The 25,395-nt window shown below is 30.8% G+C and overlaps 2 protein-coding genes across 2 annotated transcripts; one reads left to right on the top strand and one right to left on the bottom strand.

Moving 5' to 3' along the window:
• Positions 1-1,989: 1,989 nt before the first annotated feature.
• LOC132717501 (neuronal acetylcholine receptor subunit alpha-7-like) lies at positions 1,990-7,299 on the bottom strand. The gene is made up of 5 exons (XM_060700986.1): positions 7,165-7,299; positions 4,057-4,166; positions 3,630-3,681; positions 2,765-2,871; positions 1,990-2,263 (listed from the first exon to the last, which is right to left on the bottom strand). Exons 1-5 carry the CDS (start codon positions 7,297-7,299, stop codon positions 1,990-1,992), a joined length of 678 nt encoding a protein of 225 aa, XP_060556969.1.
• Positions 7,300-12,470: 5,171 nt separating this feature from the next.
• LOC132717500 (neuronal acetylcholine receptor subunit alpha-9-like) lies at positions 12,471-21,552 on the top strand. Its single transcript, XM_060700985.1, has 5 exons — positions 12,471-12,479; positions 15,453-15,580; positions 16,687-16,937; positions 18,163-18,316; positions 20,664-21,552. Exons 1-5 carry the CDS (start codon positions 12,471-12,473, stop codon positions 20,731-20,733), a joined length of 612 nt encoding a protein of 203 aa, XP_060556968.1. The 3' UTR covers positions 20,734-21,552.
• The last annotated feature ends 3,843 nt before the right edge of the window (positions 21,553-25,395 follow it).

Here is a 25,395-nt window from a genome sequence, read left to right as displayed (position 1 = left end):
CAAGTTGTTCACTAATGTCATCGGCATCCCTTCTATCTTCATTTTCAGTCCACGCAGTGTTATTCCTAATGGATAAGTCCATTTTCTCTTGGCTGACAACCTGTATAACTTTCGGATCATGTTCGTCGTTTAGCCCAGGATAATCACCAATTTTTCTTCTTCGCCTGAAACCGTTTTTGAACTTTAAATACAAGCAAAGTGACAAATGACATTTGAACAAATCTGTGTTTAACTAACGGTGATACAAACAGTAAGAAAATAACAGAATAACAATTATTTGTAAGAAAAAAAATAGATAAAGAAATACATTTTAACTGACTAAAAGTGGTGATTATCAGAATCTTAGTTACATGTAAATATGGTGATTATAGAAGGCTCCAGTTCAAAACAGGACATAGATTCAGTAGGTTAAGATTGAATGCGAAACTGTATTTTGTTAGTTTAGCTAGAAGCTGGACAGTTTTCTTGAATGTTGTGCCCATGATGTAAGTCTTATTATGGAACTTATGAACCCTGCATACAAGCACCGTAACCAGTGTTTTGTACAGAACACAGAATAAATGTTAATAACAAATAGACACCTGAAAACAAACAAGAAACAGCATGAGTTTCGTTTAGGTGAAATAAATGTTAAGCTAACAATGTCTACATTTTGTGTTAATGCTCACTAAGAGTTTTAAGAAATGATGTTGATTTGTTTAGGCATATTAATATATGCTTTTAATTAAAACACTATTAATTACATTGAACTTCGTCATCTGCTTCTTGCAAATACAGTAAAAACTCTGAAAACCGGACCCTCTCCGGACTTGACCAAAAGTCCGGTTTTCAGAGGATTCCGGTTTTCAGAGGTTTTATACATTTATTGATAATTATGATGTGTTTGAACAATGACTTTGTTAAAACATTTTGTATTTACATTTTAACATTTTTGTCTAAGTCATATTTTAATTTCTTTTAGCAATAAATGTCTTAAGTAATTTTATTATGCAAATCCATGAATATAATTCAGAAAATCAGAAATTAAAACAACACATTGTCTGAAATATATCTTTTCAATTGGCTTTTGAAATAATTTATGTTATTTTAAATGGAATTTAGTATTACTATTTTTGCATATAGCTCTAATAAATGATCAAATTTTTTAGCAAAACAGGAATCATTTTACAAAAGATTACTTTATATTTAAAGAAGAAAAAACGCACAACAAATTAAAAACATTTAGAAAAATCATACCTATACAGGGAAAGGCACAATTATAATGAAAGAACTATAATTTAATTGCCAATAAGAAATTAGTTAACACACACTAACAAGTGTTTTCACACCTGCATAGATAAAAATAGGTGATAATTAACTTGTAATTGAACATGTCACCTGTTGAGATTATGTTTTAATATACTTTAAAATACACAGAAAGTTGACACTTAAAATTGCTGTCCGGTTTTCAGAGGATTTTTTATGCATGTTTAGCATTAGAAGCCACAGAAAAGCGTCCGGTTTTCGGAATTCAGAGGTTCCGGTATTCAGAGGATTTTTTTCAATGAACATATAAAGAGAAAATACGGGACTTTTGAAATGGTCCGGTTTTCAGAGGATTCCGGTTTTCAGAGGGTCCGGTTTTCAGAGTTTATACTGTAGTAGTCAATGTACAGAAAACCGTTGAAAATTGTTACATATTTTACGTCAGAATGAAAGGTACATGTAGTCGCCAATCAAAGATTTACTTATGTTAAAGAAATACCACTAAAGAGCCAATGATACATCAACAACATACAAACAGGCAATGTTAAAATAATTGTTTAATTTACATTAATATCTTATATGTGTAGACCAGCATAAAATAATGAATAAAGAGATGACAAATATATAATCAAATGAATTTCTAAAGTCTTAAGAGTTACTAAAGTCTTTATTGAATTTAGTTGCCTTCTAATACATGTTGTTCATTACTTTGTTAGAAATCACTTAGGAAAAATAAGTTTTTTATCAAAACTTGGATAGAATCATACTTAGAACACAGATATGGGTCGATGTCGGTGGAATATTGTCAGACACAATTGTCATAACGACTGACAATGACAATAAAATTGTCAGAGCAAAGCCAATCTTTTCGCCGCTCTCAACAGGCAATATAAACACAAATGGTGCCATCGTAGCAAGAATGATAACTGGCAGGAGCATGTTCAAAAGATAGTATGAATACTTTCTCTTCAGTTCAAGAGTGAACTCTACTGCTGGCAGCTTATATCCACTCAATGATCTGAAACGAATAGATAAATATAATCATTATTAATGTATTAGGTCTTGAACTTCTCATCCATACAATAGAACAAAAATCCTAAAGAGCGCCAAAAACGTCAAAAAATGACAAGTTCAGTTTATTTGAGCCTCTTCGAAACAAAATAAGTCACATCGAATAATTGACATGTCGTCAATTCAATTAATATCTCACTTATATGGAGAGCAGTAATTAGAAATATGCTACCTGAATAAAAGAAAACAACAACAACAATAAAAACAAGTTTTGGCCTAGCCTTGGTTTCCAGCTCTACTGGGATTACGAACATTTTTCCTCAAACGAAATCACAAACGAAATCGGTTACGATTAGTTCCAGAAAGCATCTGCCTAAATCTAGCATATACATGTTTTAACTAACAGAAAGTTTGAGTAAATATAACTCTGTTTAAATTTACAGAGAGTTTTGAACAGTTTGAGCTTAACAAAATAACTGCTTATTGCCTTGTTTTGTTTACCACTGACGTTCCAATGATATCCCATTCACCGTGTTCCTTATAGATGTCAAGGTTAACTGTCGATGTGCTGGAGCCCAGATCTATCATGTGTTCAAGAAACATCCATGAAGAAACCTTTGATACGAAAAACACTTTCATGAGCTTTGCCAAGTATAAAATTGTTTTTGTGACAGTATCCTTTTTTTCATATTTACATTTATTACAAAGCAATGCTTTTAATAATTTAAACAGTCTCAATCAAATGTTTTGTTGTTGCTTTTTTTAAGTGGGGGGTCTGAAAGATATTGCAAAATTTCTTTCATAATAAAAAAATCAAACGGTTCGGTTAGTTATCATGGGTGACTATTACAAAATAAATCATATAAATGTTTTTTAATTGCATAACAAAACAAAAGACAAAATAGATTTTTAGTGTCTCAGTGAAAGCATGCTTTGATTTTTAATGCAGAAACTTCTAGCAAGTAGTTTGTATATGAAACAAAGGCTTCGAGCCCAATGGCAACTCACAAACAGCTGTGATCATTTTACATATTGAATATTTGTTTATTTAAAATCAAGAAATTTTGCTTTTCAATGTTTTCCTTTTTTAAGACTATTTGAAATGCTTTGTGTATATTGTGAATTGTATCATGATTGTATATATATTCTGAGAAATAAAATCTGTTGAAACTGAGAAATTTTGTGGCAAAATTCATTATTTTAGTGAAATAACGGTCTGTTAGTTATAATTAAAAAGTTGATAGTAACAAGTATAACAACCACTTTCTGAAGCTTTGTGAATCAAATGGATAATACTTGATGTTGATTGTGCATTGTGCAATAAAAGTTGCTGGGGCCATCCAAATAACTTGACCCCATGAAGTAAGATATACAGGGGAACTCGCAAAATCAGAATTGTCCCCAATTATCTTAAATTCGTCAGCTCTGAAAAATTCAAATAGTACCTATTATTATAATATATAACAAACTTTTATCATGAAAGATACCTTCAACTTATGAATGTGCAAAATGCTTATAAAAATGTTTGTGACAGGAGTAAGTACAGACTGAATCCAACCAAGTCTGCAATGTTCATGTAATTTGTTGTGATTGATGCTTCCGATGGATCACCCTTTATCCAGTTTGTTTAAATATATTGTATCTGACGTATCTATATATATATACACACAACGTTTGATCAAAGAAAACTGTATCATGACAGTTAAATATAAATGTCTAAAATAAATTGGTTAGTTATTGGCGCAAATTAAGACTAACTAAATTCATATAACGACAACAGACTGACTAAATAATGCTTACGCATTACTCAATACAAGTGGTGGAATCCATATCTGTGACAACATAAACATAGAGTCAGTCATATTTCCGTAGTCCGAAGCATTCCATTGCAGTTGCTCATCATGCCAATCCTGAAAGTAAAAGTTTATATAATTTTTTATATAAATCAACAGCAAAAATCAAAAAGTGCAGCACGCAATCTGGTCAGACTTTGAATCAATGTCCATTTTTTGGAATTCTGAAGGGAACGCGATTAAACAAACCAGAAGCCATTTTACGAAAAAGCATAAAATTATCCGTTTAAATCGGTTCTTCTGTGTTTCGTTATCTATATTTGGTACGAAGAAACAATATTGCCATGCCATCCCCGTGCTATTGCATTTTCAATTGACAGTAATGTTCTGATAATAAAACTGCTGGGCCATCTTTGCATTAAGCTCCTGTAACATTGCGCTCTGTCGATAGCAACGGTGCGTGGACATGCAAACATGTCCGTTAATGTATGTTTACTTTGTCGTTATTGCTTACCTGCGTGCGCAGGTTTATGCAAGAATAAGAATTGTTATAGCTTTTATATAAAAACATATACAGGTAAAGTTTGATTTACCCTTTAACAATATTTGTGATGACACTTAAAGATGTCATTCAAAATAAGGATGTCAGGTACATAGATCGGATAAACTGTTAACTTAAATTCAACATATATACACCATTAGTTGACTTGCCGGTGATATTGGGGGGGGGGGGTGTGGTTGGACGGTAAATTGCACTTTTCAGTACTGTCCATAAACAGGCTCAATCAAGCCGAGCGTGCAACATTTTCAATTTTGTCGTCTTGGGCGACCTGAAGAGATTTCATTTTCTTTACTTTAATGTAATTGGAGAGGTCATCAGACCTCTTCAGTGTTCAGACTGATTGCTGGCGGCATCCATTTTTGCGTATCTGATTGTAGTAATTGAATTTCATCGAAAGCGTTAAGAATAAGGAGCAGTCTACAAAATTGTTATGCGCATGCTCCGATTCAAAATACGACTTAACTTATACGAAAAGTTAACATCGAAGTGAAGAAATCGGTACATAGGAAAAATGGAAAATATCATTTACGTTACTGTGCGCTATGTGGATGTTTCTTTTACACTGAATAAACATATTACCGCATTGTTTTCTGAATAGCATTTTACTATTTCATGATCCGATAAAATAGAAACAGTGACAGTGAATAGCTACAATATCACCTTGCACTATAAATGACCGAGTTAACCTTGTGCTGCCGGTATTACTTAATTACACAACGGAGATATTTTGGCGCAAATGGCACAAATTTTACTAAAGATTGATTTTCTTCAAATAGTGTGGTTTGAGGCATGCAGCTTTATATACTGTTTATTCGAGTCAAACGACATAAACATTTTTTATGAAAATCTGGGACTTAAAATAATTTTATTAACATACTTTATGCCCGTTTTGGAAAAATGTAGAGGAAATGTTTCCATATACCTACCAAAACATTAACCGAAAATTTGCTTATTGAATTTTACAAGAAACTTTTATTTTGACCCTTTTTTTAAAATATATACCATTTATTGTAAATTTAGTTTGAAAACATGACATAAATTGTTCCTGTTGTAGAAAAAGTATCCCAATGTGCCAAGAAAAAGTCCATTTTTCAGGCATATAATCTTTCAAAAACATTTTTAAAAAATGAAGTGTAAAATAAACTTTCATTATGATACTAAAATTAATATATATATATAGTAGATTCTTTTTTTAATAATTGTAAATAATAACCTTTCATTGTGCCTTTTATGCAAAATATATCCAAATATTTTCGAATTAAACTGCAAAAATACCTGTTGCATGCTTCTTTTTAAACAGGCAAACTTTTATTTGCAGAGGTAAATCACATTAAAGGTATCTTTTAGGTTTTATAACTATTAGTTTGGATATAGAAGACATTACTTACTACTATAAGAAATCCCATACTGTGTAAACGTTGTGTCACAATATCCTGTGAAAAAAAAACGAGAAATAATATGTATTTAATCATAACACATTTTTTAATGCAGAATAACAAACATTCATAACCCATCTATTTGTAATTTACCAGCTAAAACTAGGCACAAATAAGTGAAATAACTATAATTTCACGATTTTTTTTTAAGAAAAATTCTGATTTTCATATCACTTGCAACGTACCTAGTACCCGCCTATATGACTGAAATACTGTTGGGAAAAGGCGTAAAATGAAACAAAAAACAACAAACAGCAACGTACCTACTGTAAATTATTTTATATTCCCGAATCATCGCGACGGCAGGGTCAGAGATTTAAATTCGTAAGATTTTGTATCTTATTTCCGATATACGATGTCTCAAATGCATTAATTTCCAAACTTTTTCGATGTAAATTTACCTTTAATGTTTTATCTCATCAAGTGATGATTTAATATTATGATTTCAATTCCAAACTTCAAATAAAAATAGAATATTACATTCATAATATATTGATTTAAAGACTTTTTCATATAAATTACAACGTACTAGTATGTTATTTATGATTATTGTTTGATGTGCAACACTTATTCATATGAAGTATGTTTCAGTCTTTTCATAAAACAATTCTAAAAATGCAAGTTTCAGTATTATTTTCAACTAATAAGGATCGCTTTTTTATAACAAAAACACTTTATAAAAGTGTAAGATTCGGTATTAATTGCAGCTTACATGTACAAGGATAGGGTTTTTCTTCTAAAAAACCGCTCATTAACATTTTATTATCATATTGCAGTGTGCAAAACTTAGTGGGATTTCATTTTAATATGTTTTTAAAAATTTTACAAATTATTTCCTTCATGAAATAGGTGAAAACACACAAATATTATTGTAAATTAATGAATTGAACTTTTAGTCTAGGTTTGTTATGAATAGCGAATAACCATAACAAGTTTGCAGGAAAATAAGCTCAGCGTCGTGTCCGGTACCAAATCTGTTAGGCAGTCACCCTTTATTTCTGTTTCATTTTGAGAAGAAAAGCATGAGAAACAAATATTAGTAGATTTTGTTTATCCCAGCATGTGAATAGTTAATCATAATTGAATCATATTGCCGTTATATAAATATCTACCCTACCAGCTCTGTTATGTGCATTAGTCCAAATTCCAACATGAGGTTTGTCTGCGACTGTGGCCTTTGCCTCTTGTCGTAGTTAGATAGTTTATCATTATGTAGTGTGGTTGTATCATTCACAGTATAGGCTGACACCATTCCCTTGGGGATGCTGATAAGACCCGCTGAAATGACGAAATCTTCATTAAAAAAGATATTAAAGATATTATTCCTGAAAATACCTTGTATTAAATATACACTACATTCTTTTTATGACATAAAGTCTTTCTGTTCACTGAAATACGTTTATTAGACCTTACTCGTAAAAATATTTTTGATCTACTATTTGTTACATTTTGGAAAAAAAATCTTCTTTTTTGTAAAATGTAGCTGATTCGTGAAATCAAAGTGGCGATTCGGTATTTAAAAAAAAAACTAAAATGGGACTTTTTCAATGACAATAAGACAAGGGGTGTTTCTTCTTCTTTGTTTTTAAATAATATTTTTAATGGTAGATATAGAGGTTTTGTTAGTTTCAAAGATATGTAAGTAGTGTGTAGTTTGTTAAAATAATTTGATTTATATTTAACAGCTATTAAAATTTTGTTTTGTTTAATTTGAACATTTTTTCAAAGATTTATAGTTGCTCTTCAATGTAACAATTTATTTGACATTCTAAGTATAATATTTTTCATTGTTTTTATGATGGGTAATTAGAACTTAAAGGAGCAAAATCAAACTTATTTCGGTTTATACTTGTATTTGATGAAATAAAAAAGCAACAGTTAAAAGCAAAATGTATACTTTTAGTAAAATTAATTATGTAGTTTAATAAGTACTGAACTATTCATTTAAAAATCAACACTTTCCTTGTGCAAGAAAAAATCAATACATTTGAATAAGTGTAAAGACGTATTAAATGGTGTTTAAGGTCAAAAAGCCTAAAAAATAAAATCAAAATTCTTGCATAGATCAAGTAATACACCTAAAATTGTAAAAATTGTATGAAAATACCAAGAGTTTCATTTAAATTCGATTTTTTGAACGATCTTTAGTCCAGAATGAGTGAAAAACGTTGCAGCGCTGATCCTTTTTTTTCATTTAGGACAATGAAAATAATTGTTCAAGGAAAATGAAATTAAATTTTGCGCACAATTTAGAAGGTCAGACCTACATCAAATGGTACCCAAGTCTGAAGTCGTTCATGTAAACAATCTCAATAGAAAGATGATTGTAGTTATTGTAATTTCCATGTTTCTGAAGACGAGTATCACTTTTTGTGTTATCGTTCTTATCAATGTCATTGTTAAATTAAAAATAAAAAAAAGATTTAATCATGAATTTGGTCTGAAAATGACTAAGATTGTAAAGAAACTCTATTGAGGATTTTTTAAGATAACTAAACTGGAATATTACTGGAAATATTTTGATGAATGAACTCGTGCGCAAAACTTTTCGCTTTCAATTTTTTTTCAGGATACTTACTAACATTTTAAAAAATGACATAAAAATGAAAAGCGTTTATACACTTACAACTCAGATCGAGTAAAGAATATCACAAAGGAGAGTTTTTAAATTAATTTTAACACTATCATTTGTATCATCTTTTGCATGTCTTTTCGTTTCAAGAAATTCTTTTATAGAAAATATCTATGTTTTTACTCTTTTGGATTTCTGTGAAGCTCCTTTTGCAAATGATAATTTTGTACGTTTGTCTTTTATTGTATATAGATAAAACAACTAACCTAAAATACACGTAGTTAACAAGAGATTCATCTTGAAATTTTAATCCTTATGTTGTTAAGAATATTCAAATTTTATAAATCAAAATATATTTAAAATATTTCCTACAATAAACATTTAGACAAATGCTCATCAAACAAAACTTTAAGATAAAAAAAACAATATAGATTTCCCTGATCAAATTTTAAAAATTAAATTTTTGCTCGAAATTTGCTAAAAAGTATGCAAGTGGAATGCTCTGTTAAAACTGATTTGAGGGAAAAGTAATTTATACTAATGATACAGGACATGCGCAATAATTATTTATTGTTATAGGTCATTTATTGAATGCTCCCCTTTTGATTTAAAACCATGATCGGCTTATTCACTTTCTGCAGTATTTATCATTACATAAACAGATTTATATCACTCAGTAAACTCATGTTTCAAATGTTCTGACTTCTTGGTCTTATTTAACGAACTGCAATGTTTGACCAAAATGTGGGACCGTGACGTCTTTGAAGATTGAAAGCTTAGGCTTTTAGGTAATTTCCCATACATTTGTAATGTTTACTCATTTGTAACAATATTTTGTCAAAGAGTTCACTTATTATGTAATTCATAAACAAAATTGATTTTACTCACACTTAATGGCTTATTGATCATAACACAATAATTATTATTATATTACATTACCATTATATCACATAAAGTGACAATGTTTAAAGAAAGGCACAACAGTTAAAGGTGTTTATTGGAAAAACAAAACGCCCGGTTTTCGACCACATGCAAATGTGCGTCCATTAAGCATTACAAATCAAAAAGTGGGGAAGGTTATACGTGTGAAAGTAATTAATCCCTGTTATTAAGTGAAACATTTGAAACATAATCAAATAGTACATATTGTTACATATTTTGTCCCTTCTATTCAACTTTCAGTGTGAGATGGATTTAAGGCTTACTTGTGGACAAGTTGTGGTTTTAATTATTTTACATAACGAACAAACCGTGTCCTACAAAACAATGAAAGATAATTAATTTAAAAATGTGTTTGTCTTTGTTACTGTTTTCTGTTGTTGTTTAATGTTCATGTTGTTAATTTATTTTATTTTTTATTTTATTTTTTAACTCATTTTATTTATTTATTTATCTTTTTTTTATTTTTTTTTTATTATGTCATTCTTTTCTTTTTATTGCGTTTGATTGATTGATTAATTAATTGATTTGTTGATTGATTTGTTGATTGATTGATTGATTGATTGATTGATTGATTGATTGATTGATTGATTGATTGATATTCATTTATTTATTATTATTATTTTCTTTATTTATTTCTTTATCTGTTTATTTATTTATTTATTTATTTAATTTATTTATTTATTATATAATTTTCTTTATTTGTTTCTTTATTTGTTTATTAATTAATTAATTAATTTATTTATTTATTTATTAATTATTTATTTATTTATTTATTTATTTATTTATTTATTTATCTATTGCTGTTGCTGTCAATTTTACTAATGTTTTAGTTTTAGTTGCTGAAGATGTCAATGTACCGTCAAAACGACAAACGAGAAACCGAGCTTGTACCGAATTTGTAAAAATATTTCAGACTGTTAGAAATACCAAATACCCTTTCCCCATTCATCTTTACCATAAATGTAGAATTAAATCCGCTTTAAATCCTCTTTAACTAGGTCAAAGAAGGTCAAGAAATATCCAATACTAATATGTAACAATCAGATAAGTATATTATGTTAATTAGGTACATAACAAGACCACGTGATGATTACGTCACGGTCCACCATTTTGATCCTGATTTAAATGGAATAAGTAGCTTATGAGAAAACAAATAAGTGATTAACCTTTTCTCTTTTAAAAATTGAAATCAAATAATTGAACAGTTTAAATCCCGTCTTAGGAAATAGGACTGTTATCAAATTAGATAGATATAAAAAATATTAATTCTGGAAAATGGGATGCCTTCAATTTGTTATAATCTTTGGTAAGATTTTGATTGATATTCTTCTTTCTTTACTGCCTGTATGTATGTATTCTGGGCTTAATGAGGGTCCGCCCTTTCAGGTATTGAGATTACGAACCTCGGACATGTCACCATTCACGTCCTTAAATTTTATTATCTTCTCAAAGGTGACATATAAATTTTGGATTCAGTAATTCACTGAATGATACTGAATATGTATGCAAGTCGATTTTCTTTACTGAACTGGGGAACGTTATTTTTTCAATCTATAAATAATTTTGTTAAGTCGGTCTGAAAAACTATCGGGTGTAAAAAAGACTATCCAGAATGACTTCATCTATGTTAAATATGGCCGAACCTCTTTAAAGACAATACCTATGTACAAAATAAGTAAATTCTGACTAAGAAAAATATATACATGTATAAAACGAAACAAATATATTGTTATTGTAAAGATCCTGTAACTCAATTTTTTTATGGTTTTATATCATTAATACGATGCTCAAATAAAGATTTAACAATATTATACGTTCCAAAAAGCATTATTTTTAAAGATATTACCGAATTTACATAAATTAGAGTAATTAGAAATTTATTTTCGATTACGTCTAAGCCTTACCCTTTAATCCCAAAAAGGGGAAAAATCCCCCCAAAAATCTCTTTTGGTGAAGGTCAAAAAACCAAACGAAAAAATGTAATATTTATGAAATAGGTTATAAAAATTTTGTTACTGACTCAACCCATTTTTTCCAATTTTAATTGTGTGGGAACAATAAGGGTTATTTTTTTTTGTAAAAAATTAAAAATAAAAATCTTTAAAAGGTTTAAAATTTATTATTTTAAAATTTTGGAAATAATCCTAATTTTTTATTTTTAAATTTTCTATATTTTTTCTTACACTTATTTTTTTGTCTATGTTCCCCCAAGTATTAATTAAAAAACTTCAAATTTCTTTAAAATTTTAAATTAAAACTTAGTTCAAAATTTTCCCTGAAGGATTACAAAAGGTTTTGTCGTTTTCTTTTAATAACGATTATTTTTAATTAAAAATTGTTAAGTCGGTCAAAATATTTTGAAACTCCAAAGATCCATTATTGATTGGGCGCTTCTTTGCTTTGTAAGAAATTTTTTTAAAAATTTTGTACGCAAAAGCGTAACAATTTGGTTTTAAATTTTAAACCGGATAAAATTTCTTGCAAGTTTGGAAAGAGGGGTTTTAAATCCCCCCTTTTTAGCGAGATTTGAGTTTAAACCTTTAAATTTATAGAAATATGGACTTTCCGTTGTTTTTAGTAATAGGTATATGTAACATTAAACAGGCAAAAGGGAAAATATGTTTCTTCCCAGAATTTTCCCTTTATTATAAAATAAAGACCGCATGTTTTTATTAAAAACTTCCTTTCTGCGTAGTGCACTTTAAAGGCATGTTTTCCTAAAGAAAATTTTTCTTTTCATTTGAGAAAGGCAACATGAATTTTATAATATTCTTAAATAATGGTCTTAGAGAATATTAGATGCTTTTTAAGCTGAAGAAAGTAGCAATAAATATGAAAATTATCAAAGTAGCAAAAAGTAAACAACGCAGTATTTTGACTGATATACCAAAAAAGCAACAGACGAAAAAATGGTTCAGGTAATTGGCCAAACAGTAACATTTTAAATACTGTAAAAGTACATCAAAACGAATTAAAAAAAACTTTGAGAAATTAAAGATAAAAAGCATTTTGGGTGGAACTAATGGCCCTTTAGCAATGTCAATATTTCTAGATTTTTTACAATAAAAAGCATTTGTCACAAATTAAGAACACATTCATTATCTTAAATTTGCAATCAAACGCGACACGTGGCGACAATTATTTCATGCAAACTATCGACACCAATATTGTGTACCCTGAAAAATACAGAATTAAGTAAAAACTAGCAAACATTAAATTTTTATTTTTAAAATTTTACCTATTTAAAATTTTTTAAATTTTTTCTGAACATGAATTTTAAAAGAATTAAAGCTTCCGCTTTTTAAAAAACCTTCTAAATTTTGGGAAGGTTTGGATTTGTTCCTCCTTTAAAACAATATTGAAAAATTTCAACAATCAAAATTTACTCCCGTTTTGATTGAATTTTTGGCTGAAGAAAAATGGTTTAGTTTTACGTTAATTTTAATTTTACCATAATTTTTTATTTGGGAACTTAATGTAAATTTCCAGGGTTGATTTTTACCCCAGAAAGAAAAGGCCGCCCTTGTTTTTATTTTTTTTTTGTTTGGGTTGTCAACCAAAAAATTTTAATAAAAAAGCGAAATTTAAGATCCTTGGTTGTTAAATTGCCGGGAAATATATTTTTGTAGGGTTATTTTTTATATTTAAATAAGGCGAAAATTAGGGGAAAGATATGCTAAAAGGGTTTCAAAGACAGGCGAATTAATTTCAATAAAAAACCCAAAAAAGGGTTTCGGAAATTCCAAAATTTTTTACTGTATCTCAAACGAAATAAGGTTAAAATAAAAGCGGGGAACAATTCAATTTCTAGACAAAAAGATTCACAAAAAACCCACAACAAGTATTTCCCTTTTCCAAAACGTTAAAATTATCATTTAAAAGAAAGAAAACAAAAATTTTTTAATTTTTTTTATCGTTTTCCAACAATTTACAATGCATTTCAAAGTTTACAGAAAAAATTTCAATTTAAAATTTGGGTAATTTAAAGGACTTCACAATATCGCATTTTTTTTATGAATTTAAACAGGGAAAAAACATTTACGATGTCAAAATTACCGGAATACTCCACTAGAGTAGTGGAAAAAATAAAAATTCTAATGTCGGACTTTTTTGAGAAAATTTCCTAAATTATTTAGTAGTTTTACCCCCAAAGAAGAAAAAGGCCGCTCTCTTTGCTGATTCTTACTTTTTTCATTTATGCTCTTACATAAATCGGTAAAATGAGATGAACTAGACGTCTTAATGTGCGTTTCGGCGGGTGATGAGGTGATGTATCAGCATTTATTTATGCAAGGACCTTGTCCGGTATATACCGTAACACAGTATTTAGTGTGGTGCTCCAACACTTCTTTTAGTCACATTCGTTATTTTTAGTATCATTCACAACCTTTGAGTACACTGATGATTCATAAGATATTCAATGTCGGATAAAGGCTCGTCCTATGAATGGTCGACGGGTGACCAATGTCGCAAGTTATCATTTCTTGTTAAAGAGATAAAAACATAACATTTGAATTTCTTACGCACTTGAAACAGAAATATATGCAAAGAAATTTAGGAAATATATATATTGAAAATAGTATGTTTAGGCTTTTCTTAGCCCGATTTGAGTGAAACGTGTTTAAACGCTTTTCATTTTGTGTCATATTTTTTACAATTTGAATAATTATTCAATAGAAAACGAAGTGCGCGAAAGATTTTGCACAAAGATTAGTGGTCTAAACCTTCATCAAATGGTACATTTATCTGGAAAAAAAATATTTTCAGTCCCATCATGTCAAAAAACCTGAGTGGAGCCCCTTTAAAGGCACAATATTCTAAATGAATAATAATATTTCTTCTCTTCTTATGAAGGATCTAACATGCGTTTACTTACTTTTAAATAATGGATTCAAAGAATATTAGACGCTTTTCACACGCTTTTTAGTAGCGCTAAAGGCAAAATAAATTTGTCATAAAAGAAGTGAATCGTAATAAAATACTAAATCAGTCTGCATATTGTGCAAAATTGAAAAAAGGCAAAAGACTTATGGGATGCTTCATCTATATCGCCAATGAGTACTATGAGTACTTTTTCTTCAGCAATTGTACAGGACACTTAATGAAAAAAAGGTTAGAGATATGAAATAAATTTTATTTTTGGGGTCTTAATCATTTGTAATCGTTAATCGGTTAGTTGACATATGTTTCATCTGATGAATTTGACACCTATAAAACAATACAGTTCATCAGGAGTCAATTGCTAGCAAACATCAAGTAAAGTATTCTTGTCATTATAAATATGATACTTTCAGTTGTCTCCTCGGAATGATTCTTCAGGGAGAGAAAAGAACAAACAAAAAACCAAAGAAACCAAAAGATATCTTAAAGGCACAGTATGCCTCAGAAACATTTTTCTATATTCCTTCAGAAAGGGCAAACATGAATTTAATAATGTTAAAATGATAGCTTAAGAGACATGCTGAATGATGGTTCAGATAATTGGCCAATCAGTATCTTTTTGGATATTATATTAAAGTACACCAAAATTAAATAAGCTATTGAGACAAATAAATATATAATCATTTATAATGCATAATTGGCCTTTAAAGCTAGAGTTTGGGAAACTCTTGATTACGAGGCTAAGAAAAGGTTTCCATCGAACTGTCAGAATATGTGTCAATTAAAAAAGCCATCAGGTATCCAATTTTGACCATCATGTTTACAAAACGTCCGAGTCGGATAATTAGAACAGCGGTATTGGGAGAAAGTGAATTATTTTTTAAATATAATTTTGATTAAATTATTATATTATTTCTATAATAAATAATAACTAAATCAACTCAAACATATGACAACATATTTGTTTAGAATTGTAATATAATCTATTTTGTTTCTTTGTCAATGAATAGGTAGCTTCCTGGTTGTTTACTTTAAATGAGATAGATCTTGTATCTTTGACTCCTATTGTCAACACAGATCTATACGAGGATCACGGTGAATGGGAAATTACCGAATCGTCTGCTACAGTAGTCAAGAGGTTAGTTAACCCACGACATTCTTGGTTTGTTGTTGTTTTTACCATATTTCGCTAAATGTGTCAAGCTTTCATTTTTGGAACTGTCCATTGTTAGATTAGTTGATATCTTTATGGAAGTTCGAAATACGTCAGCATACAGTATAGAGCTTGGTCATGGTCTGCATGTTGACCTGACACTGTTTTGGAAGCAGGGGGCCTACGGTTCATCTAGTAAGGGGGTGAATGTCATGATTTTATAAATGTGTCATCCTCGGCAGCCCAGGCTGAAGACGGCCCTCTGAATTTTCGTACCATATATCCTATAGTAAATCTATCACATCTAATACTAAATTCTGGACACAGCATATCCCATACAGGCATTTGGTGGCTATAACTTTCAGCAACAATGCTATCCAACTAAATTTAGCACAAAAATAATACATTAGCCCTTGGATTTTTTTCTGCAGCTTTTAATTTGTGTAAGCACTATAAAATAAACCAAATAAACCAACTAGGGTGTATTCTGGCGCATAGTTCTTCCTGAAACCTTCCACCAAGAAATGAAATCCTGCAAAGATACAAAAAAAACCTTTAAAGCACCCAGAAATGAAACTTCATGAATTCATGAACACATTTACAGAAAATATACTTAAAATGTAACAGTCTTACCAATGCTGACTTGAAATGGACCACTTCAAAATTTAAAAGAACTACTTTCTAGACTATAACGGGCTGGGTCTAATTCCGGACCGGGGTGACACCGTCTATGTACCGTATATCAGTGTCGGTAAATAACGTATGGAATGTAGTATATACGAACTGTGTATCGTGGGTTTCGACGATGTAAATTTGTATATTCGTACAAAATATTTATGCACTTTTTAGCTATATATAGTCTTCTGACCTTAAGTTAAGCTAAACCCAGTATTTCACATTTATTATATATTTTTGTTAAAGAATAATTAATCGTCATATGATTTAATTGATTTATCTTGTTTTTAGTACTATCATAATAAACGAAAATTTGTAAATCGTACTGTCCGTCATCATGTAAATTCAATAACTTATATGAAATGAATTACTTACTGCACGTTAAACCCGTCAATTTGTTTGTCTCATTTTTGCAGAGTTTTATCTGGCTACACAATGCCGGCAGTCAAATTCTCGATTCAGCTCAAGAGAAAGTATTCATACTATCTGTTGAACATGCTACTCCCAGTTATCGTCCTTGCCACGATGGCGCCATTTGTTTTTATTCTGCCGGTAGAGAGTGGAGAGAAGAATGGTTTTGCTCTGACAATTTTATTGTCATTGTCAGTTGTTATGACAATAGTTTCTGACAATATACCGCCGACATCGACAAACGTTTGCATTCTCAGTAAGATTTGTTGTTGTTTTTGTTAATGTCTTCGTTTTTTTGTTTTTCCGCATATTAGCGTCATCATTAAAATAAAACGGAAGCGGAAATAGAATTTGTCAGAGATTTTTTTCATAATATATCTATTCCGGCACTTACGAACTTTCGCTATACGTACATGCAGTATTTCGATAGAGCGGAAGTCAGTGCGCGAGCATGCGCTTTGCCATATCTCGTTCAGTTACCGCTCACGTTTTAAACTCGGTTGCTATGAAGCGACACTAAGTGTACATGGCTTTTACAACTAAAATATCAGACAAACACATTAAATCAATACACATAAACTACACAAAGTTGTTTTCCATATTAGTATTTTGCATTTGAAACTGATAGTCAAACAAATATCTCAATATTCTTACCGATTTAATGTATTGTTTACATGTGATGACAGCAACGCTGTTTGTTAGATTACTTTCGGTTCAGAAAATTCATTTGTTTACCATCAAAATTCATATGTTTACCAAAGGAACCATATATAGATAGAAAGCAAATTAAACAAAGGTAAAGAAAAAATTGTCTGTTTCTGAACAAAAAATCGAATAAATAAATACAAAGTCTTTTTAAAAGGTCCCTTCTTTGAGTTCATTTGAAAGGGGAATAATTTGGTGGAATTTTAGACAGGGAAAACAGGGAGTTATCTTTCATGGCTAGGGAATATGGCCGACTGAAATCATGCAAGCAAGTTTGTAAGTGTCCGGATTAGAATTTTAATGATAATAAAACGAACAGTATAATTTCATGCTGTACTGATGGTTAAATAAAATGATAATTTGTATTTATGACTGATATCTGAAGCAAATATGAGCTATGTTGTTCATACCGGAAATTGGTGGAACATCCGTGGCCGAGTGGGTAAGGTCGTTGGCTTCGAGTCTGCTCACCGCTGGATTCTTTCGTGTGAGGTAGCTATCCAGCTAGCTTACGGGACGCCGATGGTTCTACCCGGGTGCCCGTTCGCGCCTGAAATAATGCACAGAGGGCGCCTGAAATTTTTCATCACCAGTAAATCTAGAATTTCGCCATATGTGTCGATGTGACGTAAACGCCAATCAAACAAATAAAGCAAACAAAACCTGAAATTGGTTGAGGTTCACAATGCAGGAAAAGGTTATTTATTATTATTATTATTATTATTATTATTATTATTATTATTATTATTATTATTATTATTATTATTTCATTTCAGGTGTCTATTTACTTGTAACGTTTATCATTTGCTCTGTGGAAACAGTGGTTACAGTAATCACCTGTAGATTTCACGAGCTTCATAATAAAGATTACATCATGGGGGCTCGATGCCAGAAAACTGCAAAACTTCTTGCAAAAGTGACAAGATATCGGTAAGTGGTAGTTGTGTTTTTAAAAATTCCCGTTTTTTTCTTTTGTTTCGATTTCCAAAACATCTTAAAGAATCTTTTTCCTTCGTAAACAAATCAACATTTGAGCCGCGTCACGATAAAATCAACATAATGCGTTTGCGACCAGCATGGATCCAGACTAGCCTGCGCATCCCAGGTTGATGCAATAGATAGTTGTAAAATAATTGTTTCCAGAGTGGTTTCGGAAATTTACTGTCACTTTACTAGATATATAGAGGATATTTGTTTGTTTGTGTGTAAGATGAAAACAGTATTTGGTGATTGGTAATTTGAATGAATAGAAGTAAGTTTTCTTCTTTTAATAACTTTTGACATTAAAGTTATTAATCAATTTCAGCTTTGCTTTTCTCTGAACAGCCTGACATTGTCAGAATTGTCAGCAAAAATAAATTTGAGGTATCACATGGGGAAAATCTTAAGAAAGTAGTTTCGTCATTGAAAAGTGTGAAATTATATTTTGATTTTTTTCACTGTGACATTATCAAATATAATTTTCACGGATAAATCAGTAATCCACTGAAAAGCATAAAATAATTCATCCTTATTTTTATCCGATTATTTTTCTTTCTGTTTTATCATTTGTGTATTTAAAACTTGAATAGGGTCGTTTCTATGCAAAATCATTATTTGTTTTTTTCATTTTCAGCACATTACCATCAATTGTTTAGTTTATTATAACAATAAGAATATAATTAGGATCATTTGATCCAGTTTCAGATTTCTTCTTAGTGAACACGGGGCATGTGTTGATAGCGTCAATATGATCTTATATTTAAAGATATACTGTGCTCATATTTTAAGTATTATAACAATAAGAATATAATTAGGATCATTTGATCCTGTTTCAGATTTCTTCTTAGTGAACACGGGGCATGTGTTGATAGCGTCAATATAATCTTATATTTAAAGATACACTGTGCTCATATTTTAAGTATTATAACAATAAGAATATAATTAGGATCATTTGATCCTGTTTCAGATTTCTTCTTAGTGAACACGGGGAATGTGTGGATAGCGTCAATATGATCTTATATTTAAAGATACACTGTGCTCATATTTTAAGTATTATAACAATAAGAATATAATTAGGATCATTTGATTTTGTTTCAGATTTCTTCTTAGTGAACACGGGGCATGTGTTGATAGCGTCAATATAATCTTATATTTAAAGATATACTGTGCTCATATTTTAAGTATTATAACAATAAGAATATAATTAGGATCATTTGATCCTGTTTCAGATTTCTTCTAAGTGACCACGGGGCATGTGTTGATAGCGTCAGTATAATCTTATATTTAAAGATATACTGTGCTCATATTTTAAGTATTATAACAATAAGAATATAATTAGGATCATTTGATCCTGTTTCAGATTTCTTCTTAGTGAACACGGGGCATGTGTTGATAGCGTCAATATAATCTTATATTTAAAGATATACTGTGCTCAAATTTTTAAATATTATAACAATAAGAATATAATTAGGATCATTTGATCCTGTTTCAGATTTCTTCTTAGTGAACACGGGGAATGTGTGGATAGCGTCAATATGATCTTATATTTAAAGATATACTGTGCTCAAATTTTAAGTATTATAACAATAAGAATATAATTAGGATCACTTGATCCTGTTCCAGATTTCTTCTTAGTGAACACGGGGCATGTGTTGATAGCGTCAATATAATCTTATATTTAAAGATATACTGTGCTCAAATTTTAAGTATTATAACAATAAGAATATAATTAGGATCACTTGATCCTGTTCCAGATTTCTTCTAAATGAACACGGGGCATGTGTTGATAGCGTCAATATAATCTTATATTTAAAGATATTCTGTGCCCAAATTTTAAATTCGGAAATATTAATAACTGCTTCACAGTCTATTTTGGAATATAAAATAAACGTGTTTTGACTTTAAACAAAGTAAATACAATATATGTTATGTTTTAAGCTCAAGCTCAATACACTAGAAGTTGAAACAATATGAATAAATAATGTCACAAAAACTGGCAGAAAGAACCATCTTTACTTGACCCATGATAGGGAATGTAGCTCCCATACATAATTTACACTTTCTTTTATTCAAATTAGATATACTTAAAAGAATTTCATAGATTTCAATAATTTCTACGATAACAGTACTTTACTCAAAGATAAGCAAAGTATCTCTTTAATAATACCGACAAAGGTTGGACATGGTAACTTTAACATCATTAAATAATTATACATAGCTTCATCTCCGGACGTTAAACACTCTGATAAACTATAGATGTATACCTTCGTGTTATCTTTTCAGACGAAGAGATCAGACGAAGGCCCAAAATTGGAGACGAAACAATTGCGCAGTCAGTTGTAGTACAAGTTGATAATCCAGCTTAAGTTGGTCTATCAGAACAAGCAGGAAAAGAAGGCGGTGCATGGGCGGACAATACCGAGGCAAATACTGATCATGATAAAGAGGGGAAAGTTTATTTTGAGTATTCATATGGAGATATTGTTATGATGGATGAAACGTTTAATTTTGTCTTTTTTACAACATTGACCCTTTTAGTTACAATACTTTTCATAGCGATGTTGAACTCGAATCCACCATAAACCACAAACAACATTCTGGTACTTGTTATATGGTAGGGAAGTAGTTATCCATTTTAAGCTATATAAAATACAAGCAAATTAACAAAACTTGTACACGTCGTCTTACTTTCAGTGGTGCTTAGGTCTGATAGAAAAAAAATTAGATACACAAACTTGCTCAAAACACACAAAAAATCACTGCATTCTGGTACTATTGCTTGTACTTTGTTTCCGTGTCCAAAATATAAAGTTGGCTGATCTTGAAGTTCACGCCGTAGTGAATTCGAAAACCGGATTATATTTTGTGTGCAGCTTTACCGTAGAAGGTTTGTGGTTAGGTTGAGGTTTCCCCTGGTCCTTGCAATAATTAACAACTGTTTCACCTGGGATGTATAAATCAACCAGAATGAACACGTGTAAAAATCAACATAATTATAGCCTTCAAACTAGTGGTATAACGTCAAATGATTCGTTGATTCGTTGATTTCTATAGCCGCCTTTTTGTTTTTTGAGTTTGCATTCCACGAGTATGGCATTGGTTATCAATTGACCTTACACATGCCTTTTCTAACATCATGCCATAAACGTACACATAATTAGGGTCATCTTTCAGAATTAAGTGAACCAGTGAAATATCAGTTTCTTTGTAAAATTTATATGAAAAAAATCCTTTATATACATGTATATAAATGTATTACGTTTAGTTAATACATAAATAAACTGTTATTTTAAAAAAATATTATGGACTTTGTCTTTAAATATCCAGGATTGTATAATATTAGGCTATATGTTAAATTAGTGTTTTGTTAGTAATATGGGTTTTACGACTATTGCAGATTTATATAGGCGCACCTAAATGTATTTCCCCACTTGTATAGCCCATATGGGACTCACTCGTATCTTGGACAAAAAATACCTTATATTTTGTCAAGCTAGCTGGCTGGGTAAATACACCACTGATATAAAATTACCTTCAAATTCTGTGGACCTAGAGCACTTTTTCATGCAAGATACAATGTACAAGACAATTATATACCCTTATCCATTTCTTATACACTTTCTTGTTTATATACTTAGTCTAGTGAGTTGTTTAAAAGAAGCTCGAATAACTTGCAGTCAACATACAATACAGTTCTATATGTATTTGTTATCTATTTCCATCTGTCACAAAGTGACAAAAATGATCAGCCTGACCGGGACTCGAACACGGGACCCTCGGAATACCGCTTACACATCTTCTCCCCTAAATAGTGAACAGTTCCGAACCGTGACATACTCCCCTGCTATATTGAAATTCGATACAGAGCAATGTAACTTAATTTCTGAGTTATATGCAGTCACGGCCCCACGTTGGGTGCCAAATGTCACAGAGTGAGAAAAATGTGCACCCTGACCGGGACTCGAACTCAGGACTCTCGGAATACCATTCCGCGGCTCTACCGACTGAGCTATCCGGTCGCTTACATATCTTTTCCCCTAAAAATAGTGAACAGTTCTGGATCGTGACACATTCATAAAGCTACTGTGCTTTATAATCAGCGATTTATGACGGGTAAGTTGGTGAAACCATTTTAAAAGATACTCCGTCTCTCTCTCTCACCGTTGTTTTTACGTTTTTGGAAACAAGTGTCGTAGAAAGAATAAACTGTATACTCTACATTTACATGGAACTATACGTGTCATCCGTGGCCAGGTGGTAAGGTTCTTTGACATCAAACCACTTTCTCTTCATCGCTGTAGGTTCGAATTACGCCAGTAATATTGGATTTTAAGTAGATTACGGAACATCGTTGGTTGTACTTATGAGTCCGCTCGTGCGTTGAAAATGCACGGAGTGGCACATTTGGGACCTGTGGTCTTCCTCTACAAGTAAAGCAAGGAAGTGGCCATATTTTTTACAGTGTTGGTGAGATTTGAATCAAAACAAACAACACAGAAGACAAGTTACTACTAAAATTGGCTCAAACTTACCAAAAATTTTGCACTATTATCCCGTTATACTTTTTTAAGGGTTTCAACGTATTATTTTTAATATCAAACATTTTACTTCTAGCATAGAGTTGCCTGTAAACATAGTTAAAATTATATGTGTTGAGGCATTACGTTTTAAAGGAATGTAAAAATATAGTCATTTCGTATTTAAAAGAAAGACAACCCTCCCGTGAAGTCGTGTATTGATTGTGTAAGCGTTGTTTCCCTTGTTCTCCAGCAGTGGGAACATGATATTAAACTCTTCAGCCACCTGTGGAGTTTTCTTCTGTATTTTACAAATACACACAGCACTGCTGGGTTCCAGGTCCAATCTGCTTATGAAGTGTCAAGTATTTTAAATAAACACTGACACCGCCATTACCATATTCTGTTCTAGTTTTCCTCTCAGGCGCGTGCACGTTACTGAAAAACTTCTACCGTCATTGTATTAGATACTGACGAACAAAACTGAATACGTAGAACCTTTTGGATGTCGAGACATTTGACAAACAACTCGTGACATATATAACGTATATGATGAAATTTTACCGGATCTGTAATAAGCAGATAAATTGTAACTGAGACCATTTTTATGAGGTAACGCCGAATTCGTGAAGGACTCACTGAAGAAACGTTGGTTACATCATTAAAAGAAGCTGATAATAGTTGACTTGCCTCGTCCTAGTTTTATACAATAGCAGTTTGGCAAATGTCTATATAAAGGTAAACCGAATAATTAGAAAATAAAGTATTAAATGCCTAAACAGAGCTGCGAATCAGAAAAATGTATATCTTGTTTATTTCTCTTATTAAGACTGAAAACCAGATATGTGTATTAACATGCTCCGCAATTGCCCACTTTATATGGTATATGTTTCCAGCAGAACTATTTTGTAAAACAGAAATATCCCTTTTTCATTCAATGACAATGGCGTCTGTCTACATATTGTAGGATACGACGAAGTCTTGATTTCCAGCCCTGGTGATTTCGACGAATTTAAAACAGTAGTCAGGTTGTCATGATAAAAGTACACATACTCCTGGAAAAAAGTTGTAAAGCTAGTTAAATTATAATATCATACAAGCCGTACCCGCTTATTCATTTTAGGATAACATATTTTTGTCTGTTTACTTACTTTGTTTCTCGTTTGTACAGATTCGGCGTAACTTACGCGTTATTTACACATCACAGCGCTACTTGGTTTATACGCAGTACATATGGTAATTATCATTTAGCAGTATGATTTGTAAATGCCGCCATTTGGTATAGTTATTTAGCATTTACATTTACATATACACTGTTATGTTGACACTTTACATATTACAGGTGTTGACACTTACTCATTACAAGACCACAAGGAAAGAAACATGTATCTTTTGAGCTACAAGCGGATGCAATGGAAATCATGTAAATGAGTTAAAAGCCATCTTTTTTCACGGTAAATCGCCGGACAGGTAAATTAGTGATCGCCGTCCTTTTTGCCCATGCTTGTCCGTGTTTAACGTCATTATTTAATATAAGAAATATATGATGAATATTAATTTAAAAATTGAATGTGTGTTTTCTGTACGAAATCTGCTGCGGTCATAGTATTAGTTTTACAATAGGTTAAGCTCTTAAATTTTGTTTGTAAATCATGTCATGCAAGTAGAAAAGGAGACGCATGTTTTGGTTGAATCTATTATGTTTCGTTTAAGGGATAAGTGAAATGATGTTGTTTTTTTTTGTACTGCTTTTTGGTGTGTTGTTGGTTTTTTTGTTTGTTTTTTTTTTTGTAAATAAATAACCATTTCTCAAATATGTGACTAAGGTTAACAATAAAATTCTACCTTTAATGAATTAGTCTAAGAAAGAAAAAAATCCTGTTCGTGTAATAAGGCGACCAGATTTACGAGTTCAGAGAACAAATTACGCGTAAAAAATGTTATTTTTATTGTTTATATTTATATTTCTGTGGGTTACGCGGGAAAAATTGGTTTTTACTGTTTATATTTATATTTCTGTAGGTTTGCACGATTCTCATATGTTCTGTTCAATGGAAGATGAAAACAGTAAATTGATCGTGCATTGTTATTTTATATTTGATTTCCTTGAAAACATTTTGCTCATCTGAAGGCATGCAACTTTAATATTATGATACATTTATTACATTCCCTGAAAATGTTTAAAATATCTGATGACATGTTTGTTCATTTTACATTACAGCTTTCATGCAGCAACCACAGGAAAGTCTTCACAGAAGTTAGAATGCAATCGTCCATATATATTAGGTACAAATGTATATAATATTTTTTTCTTTATTTTGGTCTATAACTACTTGTTAAAATAAAGTATTACGGATTATTTACGAATTATTTCTATATATTCCATTATGTAGGTATATATAAGTTGATTGGTGATTGGTTAGAGTAAAATCACTAGTAGCCTGTGACACGTTTAATCTTTAATTTTCTTGAGTTACTTAGAGCTCCGCAGTAAATTCATTTTCTGCGCAT

The sequence above is a fragment of the Ruditapes philippinarum genome, unplaced genomic scaffold (genome assembly GCF_026571515.1).
Source record: "Ruditapes philippinarum isolate M1 unplaced genomic scaffold, ASM2657151v2 ctg844_1_1_1_1, whole genome shotgun sequence".
Taxonomy (NCBI): domain Eukaryota; kingdom Metazoa; phylum Mollusca; class Bivalvia; order Venerida; family Veneridae; genus Ruditapes; species Ruditapes philippinarum.
The sequence above is the reverse complement of the archived record's forward strand: the minus strand, read 5'-3'. Positions and strand labels throughout refer to the sequence as shown.